The 20,293-nt window shown below is 37.9% G+C and overlaps 1 protein-coding gene across 6 annotated transcripts in view; it reads left to right on the top strand.

The window, feature by feature from the left end:
* The first annotated feature begins 5,997 nt into the window (after positions 1-5,997).
* The window catches only part of UBE3A (ubiquitin protein ligase E3A), a 44,074-nt gene continuing 29,778 nt past the window's right edge, over positions 5,998-20,293 (top strand). For 2 of the 6 annotated variants that reach the window (XM_087726541.1, XM_014064424.2), the window contains exons 1-3: positions 5,998-6,420; positions 16,234-16,302; positions 20,090-20,204. Coding sequence is in view for 3 of the 6 variants with exons in the window: in XM_014064424.2 (XP_013919899.2) it covers positions 20,185-20,204 (20 nt within the window). In the remaining 3 variants the exon portion in view is untranslated. Of the gene's footprint in view, positions 6,421-8,541; positions 8,626-16,233; positions 16,303-17,827; positions 17,992-20,089; positions 20,205-20,293 lie in introns of those variants that run through there. The other 4 variants (XM_087726540.1, XM_087726537.1, XM_014064423.2 and 1 more) reach the window with 3 other exon arrangements.

The raw sequence follows: 20,293 nt of genomic DNA, 5'->3' as shown, positions 1-20,293 counted from the left end.
TTTAGACTCAGTGTGTGATGTGAGGGCAGCTGTGATCATGGGGTCCTTTGTATAACAAGCACTAGTAGTATCCATTACTGAACTGGAAGGTGTTCCTCACAGTCATTCACATTTTTATTTACTTCACAATTGGATTATGGCATTGCAACACCGTCTACACAGGGCTGCCCTAGAAGACCACTCAGAAGCTTCAGTCAGAATGCAGTAGGCATCTATTGCATGGGTAGTTAGTTATATGTTCACCTCATTATGCCCATATAAAATCTTGATTGTGTAAGGAGGCACTGCCTCCTAACAGGCTTCTGGGTGTAGTTCAAGGTGTTGGTTGTCACCCTTAAAGTCGTACATGGGATAGAATAGGGCCTTTGACCAATCAGATTGAATCTCTGTTCCCGCCGGAACAGAGGAACTTGGTGTAAACCATTACCAATGTTTCTGGTATCTAACAAATATGAGTCAGTTGCCAAGCATCTGAATTCTGATCATGTGACCCTGGGACTGCTTCAACAGTTGTATCTATGAAAAACAGTCATAAGTCACTATTTTCAGGGCTGTTGTAACTTTGACCAGTCACTAAATAAACTGCTGTAAGCCGAGGGCTATGTGTACATGGAATATCAAATGCAAACATTTCTTGGGTACAATTTTATTTTGGATTATTTGAAAGAAATGACATGAACGTTGACTGTGCAACAATAATGGAGTGATTAGGGTGACTATGGAAAAAATGCCTCTTGATTAGGTTTTGTTTATAATGATGATTATTCCATTGCAATTTTATTAAATTTTACCGCAGCAATATGAAAGATATGTAAAGACTATCATAATTACACTTTCAATACTTGAGAATCTAAGGATATAAAATCTTGGAAATACTACTGGCCATTTGAGCCGTCAAATCCCCTGCTAAGCACAGAAAGTCAAATTAAGCCATTTCATACAGCTGCCCAGGTTCTGCTTAAATACAATCACTGAAGAGAGTTCACAGTATTTTTAATTAGCTGTTCTATCTATATTCACTCTCTTATGTTAGGATATTTTTCAAAATGCAATCAAAGTCTATCTTTCTATAACTAAAATCTATTCTTCCACATTCTCCAATCTAAACAGCAGGTCTTTCTTTCAGAAGATAACTCAGGATTGTTATCACAACACTTCTCAGTCTTTTCTCAAGGTTAAACATATCGGTCTCCTTTAATCTCTTTTTGTAGGATTTCATTTCTAATCTGATTGTTCTTTTTTCAGAAACTAATGCAGTTTCTGTAAATCCTTCAAGTATAATACCTAAAAATGGACTCAGTAAGTGAGATGAGCTTTACCCAAGCAATAAGAAGTGGAACAATTACTTCTCTGATTTTAACATATTATATCACCAGCTCATGCTCAGTTTGCAATCAACTATAATGGCAGATCTTTTTCACAAGTGTCATATTTTATTTCCATAATGTTTTATTATATGTTTGATAGAATGTTCTTTTATCAACAATATAAAAAAAAGCTGAAGCAAATTTTCCCAACCATTACATACTACCTAAATCAGTGATAGCAAAACTATGACATGTGTGTCAAAGGTGATGCACCATAACATTTTGGATGACACATCAGTGTTTACCAATACCCAGCAACAACTATTCTCCAAAGCATGCCCTATTCTATGTGATTTTTCCAAAGTGTGGAGGCCATGCAAGAAGTGGGTGTGTGCCCTCATGCAGCCTCTGGAGCCGCTAAAAATTGTTTTGAGAATGGGGCTTGCCTTTGCAAGGTTTTCAGAGGCTGCAAAGGAGCATTCTCTGAAGCCACTTTGAAAACAAATGCCTTGTGCGAACGGGAGTAACCTTGGATAGGGTGCAGGGGCTTGTCGACAGAAAGAGAACACTGCCTAAAGGCAAATGCCACGCAGCAGATCCTAGAGAGCACTGAGCTACAGGAATAATTGTGCCATTCCCCAAGGCTCACACACCTTGGGAACAGTGCAAGGTGGCCCTTTTGAGTGGAAGCAGCAGCATTAGGACTGAAGTCACAGCCCATGTCTCTATTTCAGAGTGGCTTATGTCTGGGGGGAGATAGAGAAATTGTTTTTCTTTTGTTCAATATGTGCGTGAGGGTGTGTGTGAGAGAGAGAGTGACATGCCAGCAGAGTAAAGTTAGACATTTTCCAAACGTGGCAGCATTGGTGGTGTGTAAGCATGGCCAAGCAGGCGTGGCGATGGACCGGCTCCCCCCTGAATGGCAGCCCGAGGGCTGAAAGTCAGTTCTCCACCATCAATACTTCATTTCACATAGTTCCTGTTTGGTCTGAATGTTGTCTGAAGGAGCTGAGGCAGCAGCAGTGGTCCTACCTGAGGCCACTCCTTTGGTCGTTCCAACACAGAAGGAGGAAACAGAGGTAGCTGTAAGAAGTGAGGAGAGGCCCATGGCAGACCAGGCCTCTGCCACTGGGGCTATTCCTAAATCTCAACCAGTGGTGCCAGTGAACGAATGGTGGAAACATACAGGGTTAACAACCAGCTCAGTGATCAAGAGCAGACCTTCCAGCCTATGTTTCCCCAGTCAGCGAATATAGCTTTAGTGGCCAGCATCCAGGGCAGAAAGCCTCCAGCTGATATCACAGTCTATTAGAGATGCACTTCCACTAGACCCTTGGTTCCAGGTGAATCAGCAGACTCTAACCAAAAGAGACGGGTTAGTCTGGAACGGGTCCAAAATATATGTTCCAATGGAACAACAGATAGCAGTTTTACAGCGTAAAACTCCTCCTGGCTTGTTACAACAAGTAGCAAAGCCCACTCGGCCCTGGGAAGGCATAGCGATGGATTTCATTGTGGAGCTGCCGGAGAGCAGGGGGAATACTGTTATCTGGACAGTAGTTGATTTGTTCTCGAAACAGGCTCATTTCATTGCCTGTCCAGGGCTCCTGTCAGCTAAAAAATTGGCCAAATTATGGTACATATTTACCATTTGCATAGTGTACCTAAACGTATAATTTCAGATTGTATGGTACAGTTTACTGCTCAATTTTGGCGCAGCTTCCTGAGGAGGATGGGGTCCTTTCAGGGTTTGAATTCTGCATTCCATCCGGCTACCAATGGCACAGCAGAGAGGGCTAATACTGCAGTGGAATGGTATCTCCGTTGTTATGTGCAATATCAGCAAACTGACTGGGCAGATCCACTGCCATTTGGTGAAGTTTCACATAACAATGCAGTATATAGTAGTACTGGGTATACCCCATACCATATTGTGAATGGGTTTGATTTCATGGCTATACCTGAATATTCCCAAGCCACTGCTGATCACGGAACCATAAAGGAATGGATAGACTACATGCATCCAGTGTGGGAAAATGTCCAAAAAGCATTGCGGGTAGCAGCAGAAATGTACAAGAGACACTGACAAGAAACGTAGTCCACAACCAACGTTTTGGGTCAGTGATAAGGTATTTTTATCTACCAAGTATATACGCCTTAAAGTGCCCTGCCATAAGCTGGTTCCAAGTTCATAGGTCCGTTCCCAATTGTCAGAGTAATTAATCCGGTCACGGTAGAACTAAAGCTGCCTTCCCTGTTGGGGAAAACCCGCCTGATGTTTCACAACAGTTTACTCAAACTAGTGACCACCACTGGGCTATGTAATCTTCCAACACCACTGTCTCCAGTGCAGGTTGATGATGAATGCCATTATGAAATCAGATAGTCGTCATGGCACGTTACAATATTTGGTAGTTTGGAAGGGATACCCAATTACAGACGCATCGTGGGTGAGGTCCTCTGAGATGCGTGTACCATGCCTGATCACCAGTTCCATCGTCGATAACCTGATAAACCTATAGAGGATACCGCTAATAGCGCCTTTTGTCTTCCAGAGTCCTCTCCAGTGGTAGGGGCGGCATGTCAGCCCTCGGGCTGCCATTCAGCGGGGAGCCTGTCCATCACCATGCCCGCTCGGCCATGCTTACACATTACCAACGCTGCCACATTGATGTTGACTCTCTGATGTTGGCAGAGCCTATAGCTGCATGTGGCTCTGTAAGGCTTCCCTCACTGCTCTGCAGAGTAACTCTTCTACTTGGGTGCAACTGCCTACTCTGACGTAACTCTTTTACTTGGGTGCAGTTGCCTACTCTGATGTAACTCTTCTGCTTGGATGCAGCTAACCAGGAAGGAGGCTATGATGACACTGAGTGGGGGGGTGGCTGAGGATGTGCGTCATGATTGGTGATGGTGGTTGGGTGTAATCTGGGTAGTTGTGGGTGGAGCTGTGGGTGGGGTAATGGTATATTTATGAGTAATGGTGTTAACTTAGTTAGAATTTTCTTACTTCTGTATCATTGTCATTTAGTGCTGGTTATCATGTAATATTAGATAAAGTTTTTCACCAAACAAACTGACTCTCTGTTTGCATTCAACGTGAACGTGACAGGAACAGCTTGCCTTCAAAAGTTGTATATGCTTCATCGCTGCAGGTTTTTAAAGAAGACTGGACAATCACTTGTCTGAAATGGTATATGGTTGGACCAGATTCCCAACCAGGGGTGCGAGACAATATTCCAGGTGTGCAAAAATTTGGGTTTAGAAGTTTCAGAATTATAGTGTATATGCATAATTCAAATCAGGTATTACTTTTGTAAGGGTGCAAGAATATATCAGAACCATTCTAGGGATGCAGTGTATAGAAAAGGTTGGGAACCGCTGGTCTCTTCCAGCTCTATTCCAACACCCATGTTTCTGTTACCACAAAAGAAGAGTAACTCTTGACAACTGGCACATTGATTTTTTTTTTTTTTTTGCAACAAAGGCAAGGGCAGATCTTTCATGATGGTGTAGCATGAGGACTGGGGGCTTCAGCTTGATTTTTCTTCCTGTAAGGAGTTCTTGGGACAGTTTGGAGTTCTGCATTATCAACTGGAATTTGATAGTGCTGGGAATGGGATATGTCTAGTTTGATGAAAAAAAGGACCAGGAGTGACATGATAGCAATGTTCCAATATCTAAGGGGCTGCCACAAAGAAGAGGGAGTCAAGCTTTTCTCTAAAGCACCTGAGGGTAGAAGCAGCAGCAGTGGATGGAAATGAATCAAGGAGATAAGAAACTTAGAACTAAGAAATTTCCTGACAATTGGGACAATTAAATCAGTGGAACTATTTTCCCCAGAAGTTGTGAATGCTCCAACACTAGAAGTTTTTAAGAGATTGGATAACCATTTGTCTGAAGTGGTGTAGGGTTTCCTTCCTGAGCAGGGAGTTGGACTAGAAGACCTCCAAAGTCCCTTCCAACTGTTATTCTGCTGTTAGTGTTTCATGTATTCTGCTGTTAGTCAGTGTTTCACGTGCTTACTCCTGTTCCTCTCCTGGATTTGCACTTAGGTAACCCTCGGGCTCCCCTCCCCCCCCCCAATCGATCCCTGGATACTCCTCTTGCAACACCACCACCCTCATCCTTCGCATCGCTGGTTCTCCTGGCCCAGCCGGCTTCGAAGGGAGGAACTCTGCTCTCGTGTTCCCAAGTTCAAGGGCCGGGGGGAGGGAGGGAATACCATCGAAAGGCTGGTATGGCTGTGTATCCTGTCTCCTGTTCAACGCGGGAATCCTCTTAAAATGGTCTCGGATAGTTGGCTGTCTAGAACAGGGGTCTCCAACCTTGACAACTTTAAGCCTGGAGGACTTCAATTCCCAGAATTCCCCAGCCAGCAAAGCAAAGCTTTGAATTGAAGTCTTCCAGGTTTAAAGTTGCCAAAGTTGGAGATCCCTGCTCTAGAGAACTGACACTCCCCACCCACCCCCCTCCTCCGGTTAATTGCTTCCGCCATCCAAGTGTTCTGACACGGCCGGGGAATTGCCACCCCCCTCAGTTGCCCGAGCGCGAAAGAAGCACATGTCAACTCCAAGCCCCTTTCTCTTCTAAGACTCTATGATGCTCCTAGAGCGGCGGGGCTCTGTTCACCTCACGCGGCTGCCCGCGCGCAATGCACGCCGGGCCGCAGCTTCCCTTCTCGTCAGTCCTCCGAGGCTGCGTCGCGCTGACATCCGTCTGTCCTGCCTTTTTTTTTTCCTTTTCCCTTCTTCAGCAAACCCCCCTCCCCTCTCCTCCTCCTCCTCCTCCAAGATGGTGGTGCTGCGTTCTGGTTGATCCAAGAGGAAAAGGCGGAGGCGCAGCGCGGCCCTTACTCAGGCGCCACCATCTCGACAGCCACGCGCACGCCTAGAGCGCCGACGGTCTTCCCCATTCCCAGGCCTCGCCTGGCCCGGCCTAGCTCCGTCCCCGCCTTCGCCTTCGGCGGCTCCCCGCGCGCTTCACGTCCTTTGCCATTGGCCGCACGGCCTAGCCTAGGCGTCGGCTTGAAGGAGCAACCATCCGCCTGCCCAGCGTCCGGAGCTGACCGGTCTCGCCAGAGCCAGCCGGCTTACAGCGGAAAAAACGACAGGTAAGGCAAAGTGCACGCTGCCCTTCCCGCTCGAGAGGGACCTCCGCCTGCCTCGTCAGGCCTCCCTGCCCATCAGAGCCCCTAGGAACTGCTCGTGCTTTTAAAGGGGAGACGGCGGAGCCTGTCCCCGGCAGGCGAGGAAGGGGAGGTCGCTCTTCTCCCTGCGGAGGCGCTGCCATCCGGGGCTGAGCCGCTGGAAGTTCCTTCGGGGCCAGCTCCTTTTCTCGGCGGCGCGGTTTAGCGCAGTGCCCGCCAGGTGCCGAGAAATAAAACGTCAAGATGGTAACGTTTGGGCAACGTTAGGCCGCTGTCCCGCATACCCGTTCTTGGAGAGTATTAGCACGACTGAACACAATGCAACTTCGACTCGCCGAGGGTAGGATGGTGCTGTAAAAAAGCGAGGAAATGGCCTCCTTGAATCGGATTAAAGGACTGTTACAACCCCACCAAAACGCAGACTCCCGATGCCGATTGGGAGTCTGCGTTGAAAATTTGGGTATTTTGCTTGTCAGTTTAGGCCTCCTTTTTCCTCCATGGCCTCCAACCCGCTCACTGCCCGCCACCATCCGCACACTATAGTGGGAACTCTGTGGGGAGTTACTGTATCTGAGAATTAGAAACAATTTGCCCCTGGACTAGGCTCCAGTGCAGTTCTGAAATTGGGCTGAAGTATATAAATGGCTGCATCACACAAGGGTTAAGATGGTTCATTATAGTATAAAGCAGCAAAATCAACTTTAAATTTTTCACCCTGTGGTGTAGAAAATTACATAAATCAGTGCAGCTGGCACTGTGATAAGTAATGCCAAAAGAAGCATAGCTTAAAACATAAACGTAAAAGGAAGACTGTGTTTGGAGTCAATTTACCAGATTCTTGTGTCTTCTAATGTGACAACTGGTTATGAGAAATATTCATGCAATTTTTTTATGCTTGATTTTTTTTCCCCATAGAAAAAGTAAGGTAATCAGGTAATCTTTATTCTGAACTATTTAGATGGTCAGTGTTGATGTGTTTTTTACTTTTTTCTGAATGCAGTATGTTTTGTTTTGCCTTCCTTGTTTGTTGATTTTTTGCCAAACAGAAATCACCAATATTCAGGTAACTGACATGTACACTACATTTAATTCTTCACCTCAGGGGACATACCAGTCTTCACTTTCAGACAACATAATATCAACAGTTCATTAGTCCTAGTTAATCTTGTGGTTTTTAAAGTTTAAAGTCAATACTCAAGTTCTAACAAACTTCAACTGCACTTATTTTTTATCTTTCCTTTATTATTTTTGTAAGTAGCTCTAAGCAACAAACAGTACCTAATACTGATAGTCCTCGACTTACTACCATTCATTTAGTGACCGTTCATTCAAAGTTACAACAGCGCTGAAAAAAATTACTTCTGTTGTTGCATCCCCATGGTCATGCATCCCCATCATCCCCATGTGATCACAATTCAGATGCCTGATAACTGACTCATATTTATGACAGTTGCAGAATTCCGGCATCATGTGATCCTCTTTTATGATCTTCTGACAAGCAAAGTCGATGGGAAAGCTAGATTCATTTGACAGCCATGTTTCTAACTTAACAACTGCAGTAATTCATTTAAGATATGTGACAAAAAGGTCATATAATGTGGCAAACATACTTAACTGTCTCACTTAGCAACAGAAATTTGGAGCTCTATTGTGGTCGAGGACTACCTGTACTCCTTCCTTCATTTTCTCTACAACAACAACAACACTGTGAGGTGGATTCAGCTCACCCAGTGTTGCACCATGGCCCTTTAATCACTAGACAAGTGGCTGTTTAAGTGTGTGTGTGGCGGGGGGGGGGGAGGAATATGCTTGTATCCTCTGCTGCCCCATTGTGGTCCCAGTGTTTAGGCTCTGCCACCTACTACAACTTGGGGTTGAATTGTTGAAGAAATGGAACCTCTTCAATATATGCATATACGTGCCTTTTGTGAAATTAGAAACTTGTATGTAGAGATTCCTGAATTACAAGTCTCTGTAGGTTGAGCTGTTTCCCCACAAAAACAATATGGGAGTGGGTAGGGTTGTAGCAAGATTGAGCCATAATATGAGGACTCTATCAAATATATTACTTCTTTTCCTTACCTTAGGTCAACACTCCAAGTATTTGGCTGAGCAAAAAGAATAAAACTGAACTTGAACTTAAACTTTGTGAAGTTTAAAAAACCCTACGTAAGTTAGGAGTCCAAGCCAAAAAATATTCCTGTTTAGTTTTTTATAATTTGGACACCTGTGAAGTTGCTTGATGAATGCCATAAAAATATTAATTTTATTTAAATAAATTACTGCAACCACCAAACAGAATCCAGATCCTTTAGTTCAAAGAAATAAAAGTGAAAGTAGAAAAGCCAGTTTCCCTGCAAGTTTAGTTTATGCCACATTATTTTTCATAACTAGATTAAAAAGGAACGTGCGTACTTTTACTAGTAAAATCAGGTGGCTTAAGAGAAAAATTTGTTAAGGCTAGAAAATATCAACATTGTATAAAGATCCAATACTTTGACCACTTAATGAAAAGAGAGTACTCACTGGAAAAGACCCTGATGTTTGGAAAAGTTTGAAGGCAAAAGGGAAAGGGGATGGCAGAGGATGAGGTTAAATAGTGTCATTGAAGCAATGAACATGAATGGGCAAACTCCAGAAAATGGGGAGAGGACAGGGGAACCTGGTATTTTGTGCTCCACAGATTGCAAAGAGTTGAACACACCTTAGCAACTGAACAATAACTAATGCTGTATTCTTTTTTGGGTGAATACATCTTTTCATCATCAGGAGATACTAAAGAGCAAAATAAAAAAAAATAGATTGTTCAATAGTTCATATGGTGATTCAAGTTCTGATTTTAAATATTGCCAATTTCAAGAATTTGCAGAATGAGCATGGACCTCAGGCAATTTCTTCTTCAGATTTTAATGTGCAAATTTGGAGTAATTGAGTTTATTGCAGAAATATTTAATTTTTGTCCTATTGACCTCTCTATCCTTTGGAAGTTCAAAATAATTTCTTTGGAGTTCCTAGGTAGTCTTTGTTTAAAGCACTGACAAATTTTGAGATGTGATTTAATTGTGCAGTACCATTGTTGCTACAGTTCTAAAATAATATGTAAAATGTTTTCTAGAGGGTGAGTAGCTTGATCCAGAAAAGGTGCTCTGTGAACTTAATGAAGGTGATTGTCCTGAATTTAGTAAAATTATGAATGAGATGCATATCTTGTTTTGTTCGGTTAATGGGATGCCAATTTGTATAATTATTGACAGGTAATGAGTATATTAAAACTGATAAGCTCTGATGTCAAATGGTAAGAAATAGTCTCCTTTGAGCTGAGCTTGATTGTTGATGACTTCATATTCAGATCCATGTAGTTTTATAAGTAACAATACACAAGTATTTTCATACAAAAAACCTATATTTACTTATCAACTTAGCTGATATTTCCAGATACCTAGTTTCTTACTCTTAAGTATTAACCAGGTCCATCCTTGCTTAGCTTTTTGAGTTCAGTCAGAATCTGCTACATACCACCATCAAATGGTTTATGTGCTGATTTAAATGTAATATTAAAGCATTACACAGTAAGCATAACTAAGTCTGATTCTCTCCCTCTATTTATTTGCAGTAAAAAAAGTTGAGAATATTAGCTTAAGTTTTTGATTCACCAAAGCCTGTCATATTATTCAAACTTATACTAAACCCAAACTAAAGTATGTGTCAACCTAACCATTGCTTCACTGAACATAGCTAGAAGTAAACATCAACAAAAAGTATATGGTCTGTTTGGATGGTAGTGACACATTATCCTCCAGTAGATATCTGCATAAAATAGACAAGCATCTCATTTAAATCTTGTATTTTTTTTAGAATGCTCTAAAAGCTCTAATCAGCAAGAATATCCATAGAATGTTTTCCCTATATATACACCAGAGTTTGGCAGATAGCAATGTAGTATTTCCATTCATAACTGAAAACCTCAGTAGTATTAAAAAGTTTATATAATATATATACATACATGTACCATTCTGTATAATGGCTGACTTCAAAAGGTGACCTACCAAACCAGGTATATACATGCATACATTCAGGCATTCATTCAACTTGTATGCTGCCTGTCTTGCCTAGAGGTGACTACCCACCTTTTCTATAGCAAAGACTTTATTGAAAACAGTAGTTAACTTAGCTGGCAGATGTGCAACCAAGAGTAATTTCCATCAGTTCCTACATTTGGGATTAGTTAACTTAAATCTCTAGTGAATGCAGATACAACATCCTGTCTGATCCAGGTGAGTCAGTGACTGGAGCCCATCGGCAATATATTCTTCTAAGCATATGCTTAAATAAATGGCTACTGGTTCTCATTCCCTTTTCGCTGAGAAATGGGAATGAAACTCTTCTGGTTTCTGTATATAACTGGCTATGTTGGAAACATTTTAAAATCCAAAGCCAATCAGGGGAATTTATTCAAAGCTAGGAATTCTTGCAACAAGACTTTATAGCACTATGATTAAAAGGTTTTGGATATCTCATTCTCCAAATGGTTTCGACAACAGTTGCTACAATCCACTGCATTAACTGCTGAAGGATATTATGGTGGTAATTGAGCAGATAATACTTGTGGTTCCTGGATCTGAACTACAAAAATCCACTAGCTATAAGTGTCAACTTCAAAATGTGCTCTCAACAATGCTTGCTTGCTTGGGTTCGTCATTTGGGACCTTGAGAGATTTAAAGTTGACTATATCTCTCTGCTCATTTCTTCTATTGGTGGTCTGGATTTTTGTAGCCCAGATTGCGTAACTCTAGATTAAACTAAAAACAGACTCTTCCCAGCATCTCGCACATTTTTCAGTTTGACAATTTCAACAGCAAGCCAGGATGACACAGGAATTCTACCATTATATATTTGTGTTCCAATGTCCAATGCAAATGTATAAGGTATATTGCATAATAATATCACAAGAATTATTTGCGACACATCTTTTAATTTTTATAATGGACCTTTTGTGTTTTGTAAAGCTTAGATTTACTTTGAAAATTTTGTAATCAGAGAGAAACAGTAGCTCATGGCATGGGACTGGGTTATGTAGAAGATTGCCTCTCCCAATTACATCACCCTGTCCCATTAGATCTGACAGAGAAGGCATGTTGCAGGTACCATCTGCTACTGTCAGGCCTAACCCAACAATGACATGGCACAATGCTTCCAAAATTCAGTTCTTTATTTGCTTACATCATATAGACCGAATCTTGCCAATCTAAACAATACTACCATAATCTAATAGATATTCTCTGGGAGTTCTAGAGAGTGGCTATCCTAAATCTCTACCTCTTCGCATGATCCAGCTCCAGATTGTGCAGATCACGCCCATCCTTCAAATATGCTCCCTTCTTCCTGGGAACCTGCTGGTTACTATAATCCATCACATTTAGACTTAAATTTGGTGAGACCCAAGAGGCTAGATTTCTCAGCTGTGACACCCATTTTATGAAACGTTCTTCCCTCCCCACTTTAAGTCTGATTAGACTACATCCCTGTAAATGTTTCAGAAATCCCTGTAAATGTTTCAGAAGTCCCTCAAGATTGATAATGACACCATACCCAGGGGCCTCAGGGAATCAGAGGCATTTTATTTACTGTGTCCATGCCTTGTTGTTTGTATATTTGTTTGTATGTTTTTAATTTTTACAACATTTAATCTTTAATAATGGTTTTTTAATTGTATAATAATTGCTCTTATATATTTGTTATTTTATTTAATTGTTGTGTGCTGCCCAGAGTCACTTCCTGTGAGATGAGCAATGATATAGATTTGATCAATAAATAAAACAGATTAGGACTATATTGTCAATATAATTAGATATGTTTCAGTGTATGATATTTTTATTGTTATATCTGTGTCTTTAAACAGCCAGAAGCCATTCTGTTCTCACAACCATCTATAGGTTTAAGACAGCATATATGTGGAACTGAATTATTCTTAGGCAGTGGAAAAGTGTTATCAAGTAACCAAGTTGACTGGAGTACCCAATCTAGTCACTGAAGTGGGGAACATATCTAAGAAATGGACATGTCAGTGGGGAATGAGAAATATTGACCTACATCCATCCCTATTTTATTCTGACTTCATCAGAAACTGTAGTAAACTGCAGTATGAGAAATATGTAACCTGGAGAGAAAAGTAAAATTGTCTTTTATATGCAGAAAGGTTTGGTGCACATTTTAGATAATTCTTTCATTTCTATGTTCCCTTATACAATTATTTCTATGCCATGAAAATCTTAATTCTATAAATGCTGCTGACTTTTTTACGTACAGAAAGTCTTCAGCAGATAACTATAATGTGACCCACCCACAGTTATTGAAAGGGGGCGGGCAGTGGCAGGATATATTTTCTAAATAAATAAATTTGCAAAAATTATTTTTGCTTTACTCTAGTTTACATCCACATAGTTTACTCTATGTAGTTTCCAAAAATTAAATAGAATACATGTAGTGCATATGTACTTCAGTAGTTTTTACAGAAGCTTCCACCAGACAGTATGTTTGAAGATTTTGCTGCTAGGGTATAGAAAGCAGGGCAATTATAAAACTTTGTAACAGAGAGAAGTAAGCTAAGTGTATGACATATTAACTTATTTGATTGGTTTGAAGTCAGTGAAATCCCTAGTTCAATTCAAAATGGCTAAGGTTTGTCTGGAGGACAGTAGTATTTTTGTTCACTCTTACTCTCTTCTGTCCAAAACCTTCATAATCTTGTCACTATTAGTATGTTGGCTTGAACTAACAGAAATTTTAGACTGTCCAACAACAGTCATCCATTAGGAGAACCAAGTCACATTCACTACTAAACTTGCAACAACTGCAGTGATTGGTGTTATAACATCATGATATTGGTGAAACTGACTTTCAGATTTGGAGGTTTACTTTGGCTCATTATAGCTTAGTTCAAATGCTCAAAAATTTAGGAAAAATTACTTTCCCCCCCCTCACTTTCCAGCAAAAGTTGTGATAACTATAGTTAATGCTGTTTTTTTTAATGGAAAAAGATACATAGATGAGAGTGGAAAGCTAAACCATATAAATTGATGACCTTAACATTTTGAGCGAATATCATGATATTTGAATAATAGAATGTTGCCATATAATTGTTTATCATTACAAGCTTTATGATGATTTATTTGTTTTTCCATATTAAATATATCTAATTGTGAAGAACTGTTTAGATTTGTATATGACACATTGGTGTGTGATTAGTTATATATAATGGCTGGGCACATTTGGAAAATAATTAGATAAAAGGTCTTTGAATCCCTTGTGAGCATGAGATCAGCACTTACCTGCTATTCATTAAAGAAGGTCATTTTAAAGCTTCTGAGCAATGCTAAAAAGTTGTAGTTGTTTTAAGAAATCCCCTCATTAAAATTAAAGCAATTCTTAAATATAAGTTATTGATAAACAGCTTGATTAATTTTGATCCTGCTCTAAGGATATAAAAGGAAATTTGATTTAATAGTGACTGTGTTTGCATGTAATGCTGAACTATGATTTAGCCCAGCTGGGATGATGTTCTAGGAATGCAAATAAAATGTTGGAAATAGATGAACATCTTTCTTGCTGGGTTCAGCTAGAAGGAAATTCTTGGCAAGCTTAATTCATTTCAAATATTTTTTAATAAGATTTTGTATTTTGTTTAACTAGTTATTTTGATTTAATATTGATTTGTTTCAACATTAACTAAGATTTGTTTTAAACCAGGGGATTAATCCAAAATTATTTAAAAATCAAGCTAAATTATGTGAAAGAAGACTCTGGGGAAAATAACACTATCAGAAAAATGATCTAAAATGTGCAGGCAGTCCATGGTTTGTAATCTGCATATAATCTTAAACCCTTCAAATTCATGCTAGCAAAATTCAATATCATTTAGAAATAAGAACACTTTTTAACTGTAAACATATATTTAATACTTTAAAGGGCTACAGTTATTGCTGATGGTTGCCTTACATTCTTTAGCCTCTGAAAACAGAAAAAAATAACTCTAGTCTATCATAGTAGAAGTATTTTTGTTATATTTTCCTTAACGTAGTGAGTGAACTATAAGCCTTGAATGCTATGGAAAGTTTTATTGTTGCTGCTTGTTGAATTTTGAATAGAGAATTTCAACTAATAATAATTAAAAATAAGACGTTCTAGCTTTATTTTACATAAAAGGAGATACATATTACTACCCCATGAATTAAATGAATTTAAAAGTAGCCAGCAATTGGGAACAGTTTTCAAACAGTACAGTAGTTTTCCATACAGTTTTTAAAATTGTGAGGAAACAATTTGAGGAGCATGGTAGCCATATTTTTAAAATACAGGTTATCAGCACTCGAGGAATTATTATTTTTAAAATGCCAGGCTTCCAATCCCTATATTTTATTGCTTCGCAAAATATGTGCATTTTCATTAAATGTAGGGTTTTACACAGCCAACAATAAATGAGAGCTTCCAGTATGTTTATTTCAAACTTTTATAAGATCATCTAATAAAATCACCTCACAAGAGAGAAAAAGCAAAACTTTTTTGTGCTTGGATGGCAAACACAAGTTTGAATAAAGCATACTGTAATAGGTTGTTTCTTAACACCCCTTAACAAACTTAAGGATAAATTGTCCTTTCATATTGCTATTAATTATACCTCTGATAATGGTAAACAGTAAGAAGATTCATTCCAAAGAATCCAATGCCTAAATATTCATGAAAATATATGATCTTTTAAAAGCTTCATAAGACAAGCATGGGCAATATGCGGAGTTCCAAACTAAAGCTCTCGGCAACAATCACCATTGGTCATGCTGACTGAAATTGATAAGAATGGCACAGGTTGCCCATTGCTATTCTTGATTTTATTGATTATAATCAATATTTATAGTCATTCTTAGAAGTGACCAGCAACTGCTGAATTTGTTCTAGCAAGGAAATTGAAACCGGTCACTAAATGATTATCATATTCTGGATTAATTAAAGTTTTCAAATCTTTTAAATATTAATGTGCTTCCTTTCAAATACTTTAAGTGAAATGTAGGTTGATATAGCTTCTCAAAGAACAAAGGAACATATATTTAAGGAAAAAAAGAGTCTTCTATTTAGGCATTAGACTTAGCTATGGAAGCAGATTGTTGGCTACCACCAAAATTTTGGGCAGGCAGATTAAGGATTAATTCACCCAAACTGTGAATCAGTTTATTCAAAGGAAATATTACCCAATTAATTTATTGTTACAGTACATAGAGTTGCATTAATCAATGGTTTCTCATTGGTGATTCAAATATTTCCTAAATCATGCTGAATGCTAACTTAATGCTTAAATGCATACAAATGTTAGTTGTATATTTAAAAAAATCTTACTACAAAAGATACATTTTTAACAAGTTGTTACCTTTCCCTACCCCAATTGCTGCTGCAATTTCAGTCAAGAAACCCAAGATTTTGCGCACTTTCATACAAAGATTATTTAGCTTTTGAGATGATAATGTGATTATGGAATATTGGATTTAAATTTTATTATAAGCTGTACATTTTTATTTTTGTAAAATGAAATCTATTTATTTTACATACTACTGTCAGAAACTTTTTTTAAAAAAAAAGATTGGAATATACTTTAATTTACAGCTTTAAAAAATATCTTGAGTGTAGGATAAGTATTTCCAAAGTGAGTCTGTTAAGAGGCTAGCATTGAGTTTATGTATTTTAAATTATATATCACTATTTCAAAAATTAAATAAGATAATATATTCTAGGTCTGCAACCCACCAAAGGCTATTTGGCAACTGTGCAAGAACATTCTGCTAAAGTGGTAGAAAAACATGGTAAGTAGAATAGTTATATCTTGATTATTGTATTCCTACTAGCAAAAATAACTGCACTTACTAAATCTAACTTATAGAAATATTTACACAGGTATTTATGATCTTCAGTTGCTAAATATCAATTATCATGTAATATACAAGTGTCTATTGAATGTAAGTATTTGCCGGTAAGAATTGTAAGAAGGGAATGATATTGTTTGATAGCAGCTCTACTTGGATGTTAAGCCAATTGTTTGTGGATAGAATACAAATTGAGCCACTTTTATTTTAGTTTAACTGTTCAATGAACTTTCATAAATGGATTTCATATATTTTGTATGTCTAAAATGTATGGTCATCCATCTGTTATGCCTTTTGTTCCAATAATTTATTTGTATACTAAAATATTCCTGGTTGTTTCCTTAGAATAATGCTAAAACTAATTTTACGGCTATTAGCTCTAATTAAATGAGTTTTGGTCTACTTTTACAACAATAAAAAGCCATCAAGCTTCATCAAGTTCAATTTGTTATATTTGAAAAAAAATGCATGCTGAAACTGAAACATGATGTTTGCTGAAGGGAAGTTTCTAATACACAGTTTTAAAGAATCGTTTAGTCTATTTTTCTACAGCATATGGTTCTTAAGAGTATCATCTTTTCTACTAATATTTCTATATTTCTAGCAAATTATTTTTCACTAAAGACTTCTTATACCTGAGGCAAAAGATACAATACAACTAATTCAATTATAACACTCTTCTCTGACCAAAATTTTGGATTCTAAATGCAGCCTGTATATTGAAAAAGTCTGTGCATGCAACTGCTGTTTCCAACCGAATGCAAATAAGCAAAGTTGTAGTCTTTCCAGTTGGATTCCCATACGTATATGTATAGCAAAATACAATAATCTGGCATTCTATCTATAGGTACCCAACCAGACGCATATGTATTTATAACATTCTCCATAATCTACATTTAAAAAAAGCTGCTCCATTTTAATTATTAAAGCAGCAATGTCTTTTACAAGGCTTACACAATTGTTCAGAAATTGCTCCCAACTCTAACCCAACTGTCTCCTCATGACTTCAAATGCATAGTCACTTAACTTCATCCATGCAAAATCCTGAAGATCGTTGCTTTGTTTGCACTTTTGTGATGCATCTCTTTTATTGTACAGCCATAATTTGTGAATTCCTTAAGAAAATTCTTGGGATTCGAGCCAACTTAATTTTTGATTTAAGAAAAATTAAATAGTATTATCAAAGGGCAGATCACATCACTTTACTCAATTTTACAATGTTGTCACAATTAAGCTGTTTTATTCAGTAACTGTGTAGAGTTTGATAGCCTGAACAGGCAATACTTCACAATTTTTTTATCTCTGCTTTTTGATAATCCCACTTTTTAGCTAGTTTATAGTATTCTAGCTTAGAAAATGTTTTAAATTGTTAAAACAATTTAAAACCAACAATTAACAATTATATATTAAAAGTAATAAGGTAAGGTAATAGAAACGTATAAGACATCGTCTGGTTCTGTTTCAGCAATGGATGTCTTCAGTTGGAGAGAAGAAAGCCAATGGGAGGCCTCAGGGTACTGTGGGTACGAGTATTGCTGAATAATCACTGGCTGATAGCGACATGACAGAGTAGAAGATCAGCCTTACGTTTGATATCAGTGAAGCCAAACTGCAGGAAACAATTGACAAGTAAGCTTGAAACTACTGCAAATATGTGGGAAGAGTCAAAGCATGTCAAACTGTATTGCCCTCTTAATATTTTTTGTAAGTAATAGAACAATATGAAACAATGGTTATCAAACTTTACCGTAGGGTAATAAGAATGCTGCATATCTTGTGAATGAAGTCGCTGAATTTATATTCTTATGATCTTTATTATGTACCTAATTATTTATATATTCCTTCAATGTAACATTTTATATCAGTGGGGATGCAATTCATTGACAATTAATGTCATTATGATTAGTGGGTTTGCATTTTATCTGCTAGTGCACTCATAAAATTTAATCCTTGTTAGCCAGCTCACATTTGTGAGTTGGGTCACCATGTAAATCAATGCAATATTTTAAAAGACAAGTCTGAAAAAGGATAGAAAATTCATGCCAATCCCATGATTGGGCCTGAAGCTCTTTCTCATGTTATTAGAAAAACTATGATTCTAGATTAGAGGCAGTTGATCTCTAGAGGCCTGACTACAACTACTATTATCTGTAATCTTTAATCATCCCAGTTGGGTTGATGGAATATTTACAAATCATGATCAAAATTCAAAAATGTACGTGTATTATTTGTAATTTATTCATCTTTTAAACTTAGGATAAATATTGAAAACAGAACCTTTGTAGATAAATATTTTCTGCCACTCTGATTTTACCCATTAAAATCCATCTTTCACTCACTTATAGTGATTTTGAGGCTAAAAAATATTCCATTGTAGGCATGAAGAACAATCTTGTGCTCTTCTGCCCTTCTAAGTTCCTTGCTTAACAAGTCATTAGGGCCGGTAACACTGTTGCTTAGTGACGTGGTCATTAACGCACAATGTCATGTTACCATATTGACATACAATAGTAGTTGTGACAGTTCTGGTTGCTGTCATTAAGCAAATCCTACTTGGTCATTAGGTATGATGTCATATGATCATTATTTGCAACCTCCTGCCAGTTTCCTGATTGACTTTGCTGGTGGAAAGCCAGAAGGAAAGGTTGCAAATGGCAATCGTGATAACAGCATGCTGCAATCATAATCATAATTGCAAACCAGTTGCCAGTCCCCAAATTGTGGACATTATGATAGCTTCTCCAGTAAAAATAGGGTTCAGCTCAATTCTAACAAAATTAAAAGATGCTTTTTTGATCCTCCTGTCCAAAGCCAAAATATACAAAACGTAAGAAAGTGCCTACCCTGAAAATAAAGACAGCTGTTTAACTATTACTCTTTTTTCATAAGGAATATATATATTAAAAAGGTCTTATATGAATGAAGCTAATTCTTTAGATATAAGGAGGAATTTCTTGCAATAAAGAAAAAAATGAGAGAAAGAGAATGAGAGAATTCACACTCAGTGATTTCCACAAGGGATCAGTTCAGTCATCTTAGCTAAACCAGTTAGTTGCAGAAGGTTCTGGGTTTTAGTGTGTTTCCAGAATTCTTCACAAGGAGTTTGCATTGAAATAAGTCATTTGAGTTTACTGTTCAGATGTTGATAGGCAGACTCTCTTAACCCTTCATCTTCTCTTCTGAGTACTATTCTGTTTTAAAGAACATGAAGCTAGTCTCTTTAGGCTTTATTGCATAGTCAAGGAAAATGTTCATCTCTAGCCAGAAAATCACAAATCAGTTGATGACTAAACTCACCTTCTTAATCTTTGGTACAAACTGGAAGCAAACTGATTTTCGCAGTTATATTGCTGTACAAATGGGATTATGCAGGAAAAGCTTTCGGGGAAAGCAAAAGTTAATTGTCATGTATTTGGACCTCCTTATATGGTATCAACTTACAAATGATTTAGATGGCATCACTGGATTATAGCAACGACTGGGTCTCTTTTACATATTTGTGTACCAAAAAGGAGCAGGCTTCAGATCTTTATAGAATTTTGCAGATGTGAAATGTTGAATTAATCATGTTTTCAAAATGACTTCTGGCTTTTTACTGACCTGACAAATATTCTTGAACAATTTCAGAGGTGATTATAGAAGTCAAAATAGCTCTTAAAAACTGAACTATTGTGGAAAACATGGATGTAGAGTATATAAATTAATTACCATATGTTTATTTATTTAGCACTGTTAAGCCTATGGTTGGCTCAATACAAGAGGACTGGCAAGAACGTATTTTTAATCAACGACACAAAATTGTGATCACCCCAATGTCACCGAATGGCCACAGCTTGTAAAAGGTAAATGTCAAGATAAAGCAAAACTTTTATAAAACAAATATTTTAAATACAAATCAACTGCATTCATAACTATTTAATTATTAAACTTT

Source organism: Thamnophis sirtalis, unplaced genomic scaffold, assembly GCF_051295495.1.
Source record: "Thamnophis sirtalis isolate CommonGarterSnake01/CBP01778 unplaced genomic scaffold, rThaSir2_p1.2 scaffold_12, whole genome shotgun sequence".
NCBI lineage: Eukaryota > Metazoa > Chordata > Lepidosauria > Squamata > Natricidae > Thamnophis > Thamnophis sirtalis.
Note: the sequence above shows the minus strand (reverse complement) of the source record. Positions and strands in the feature narration are given on the sequence as shown.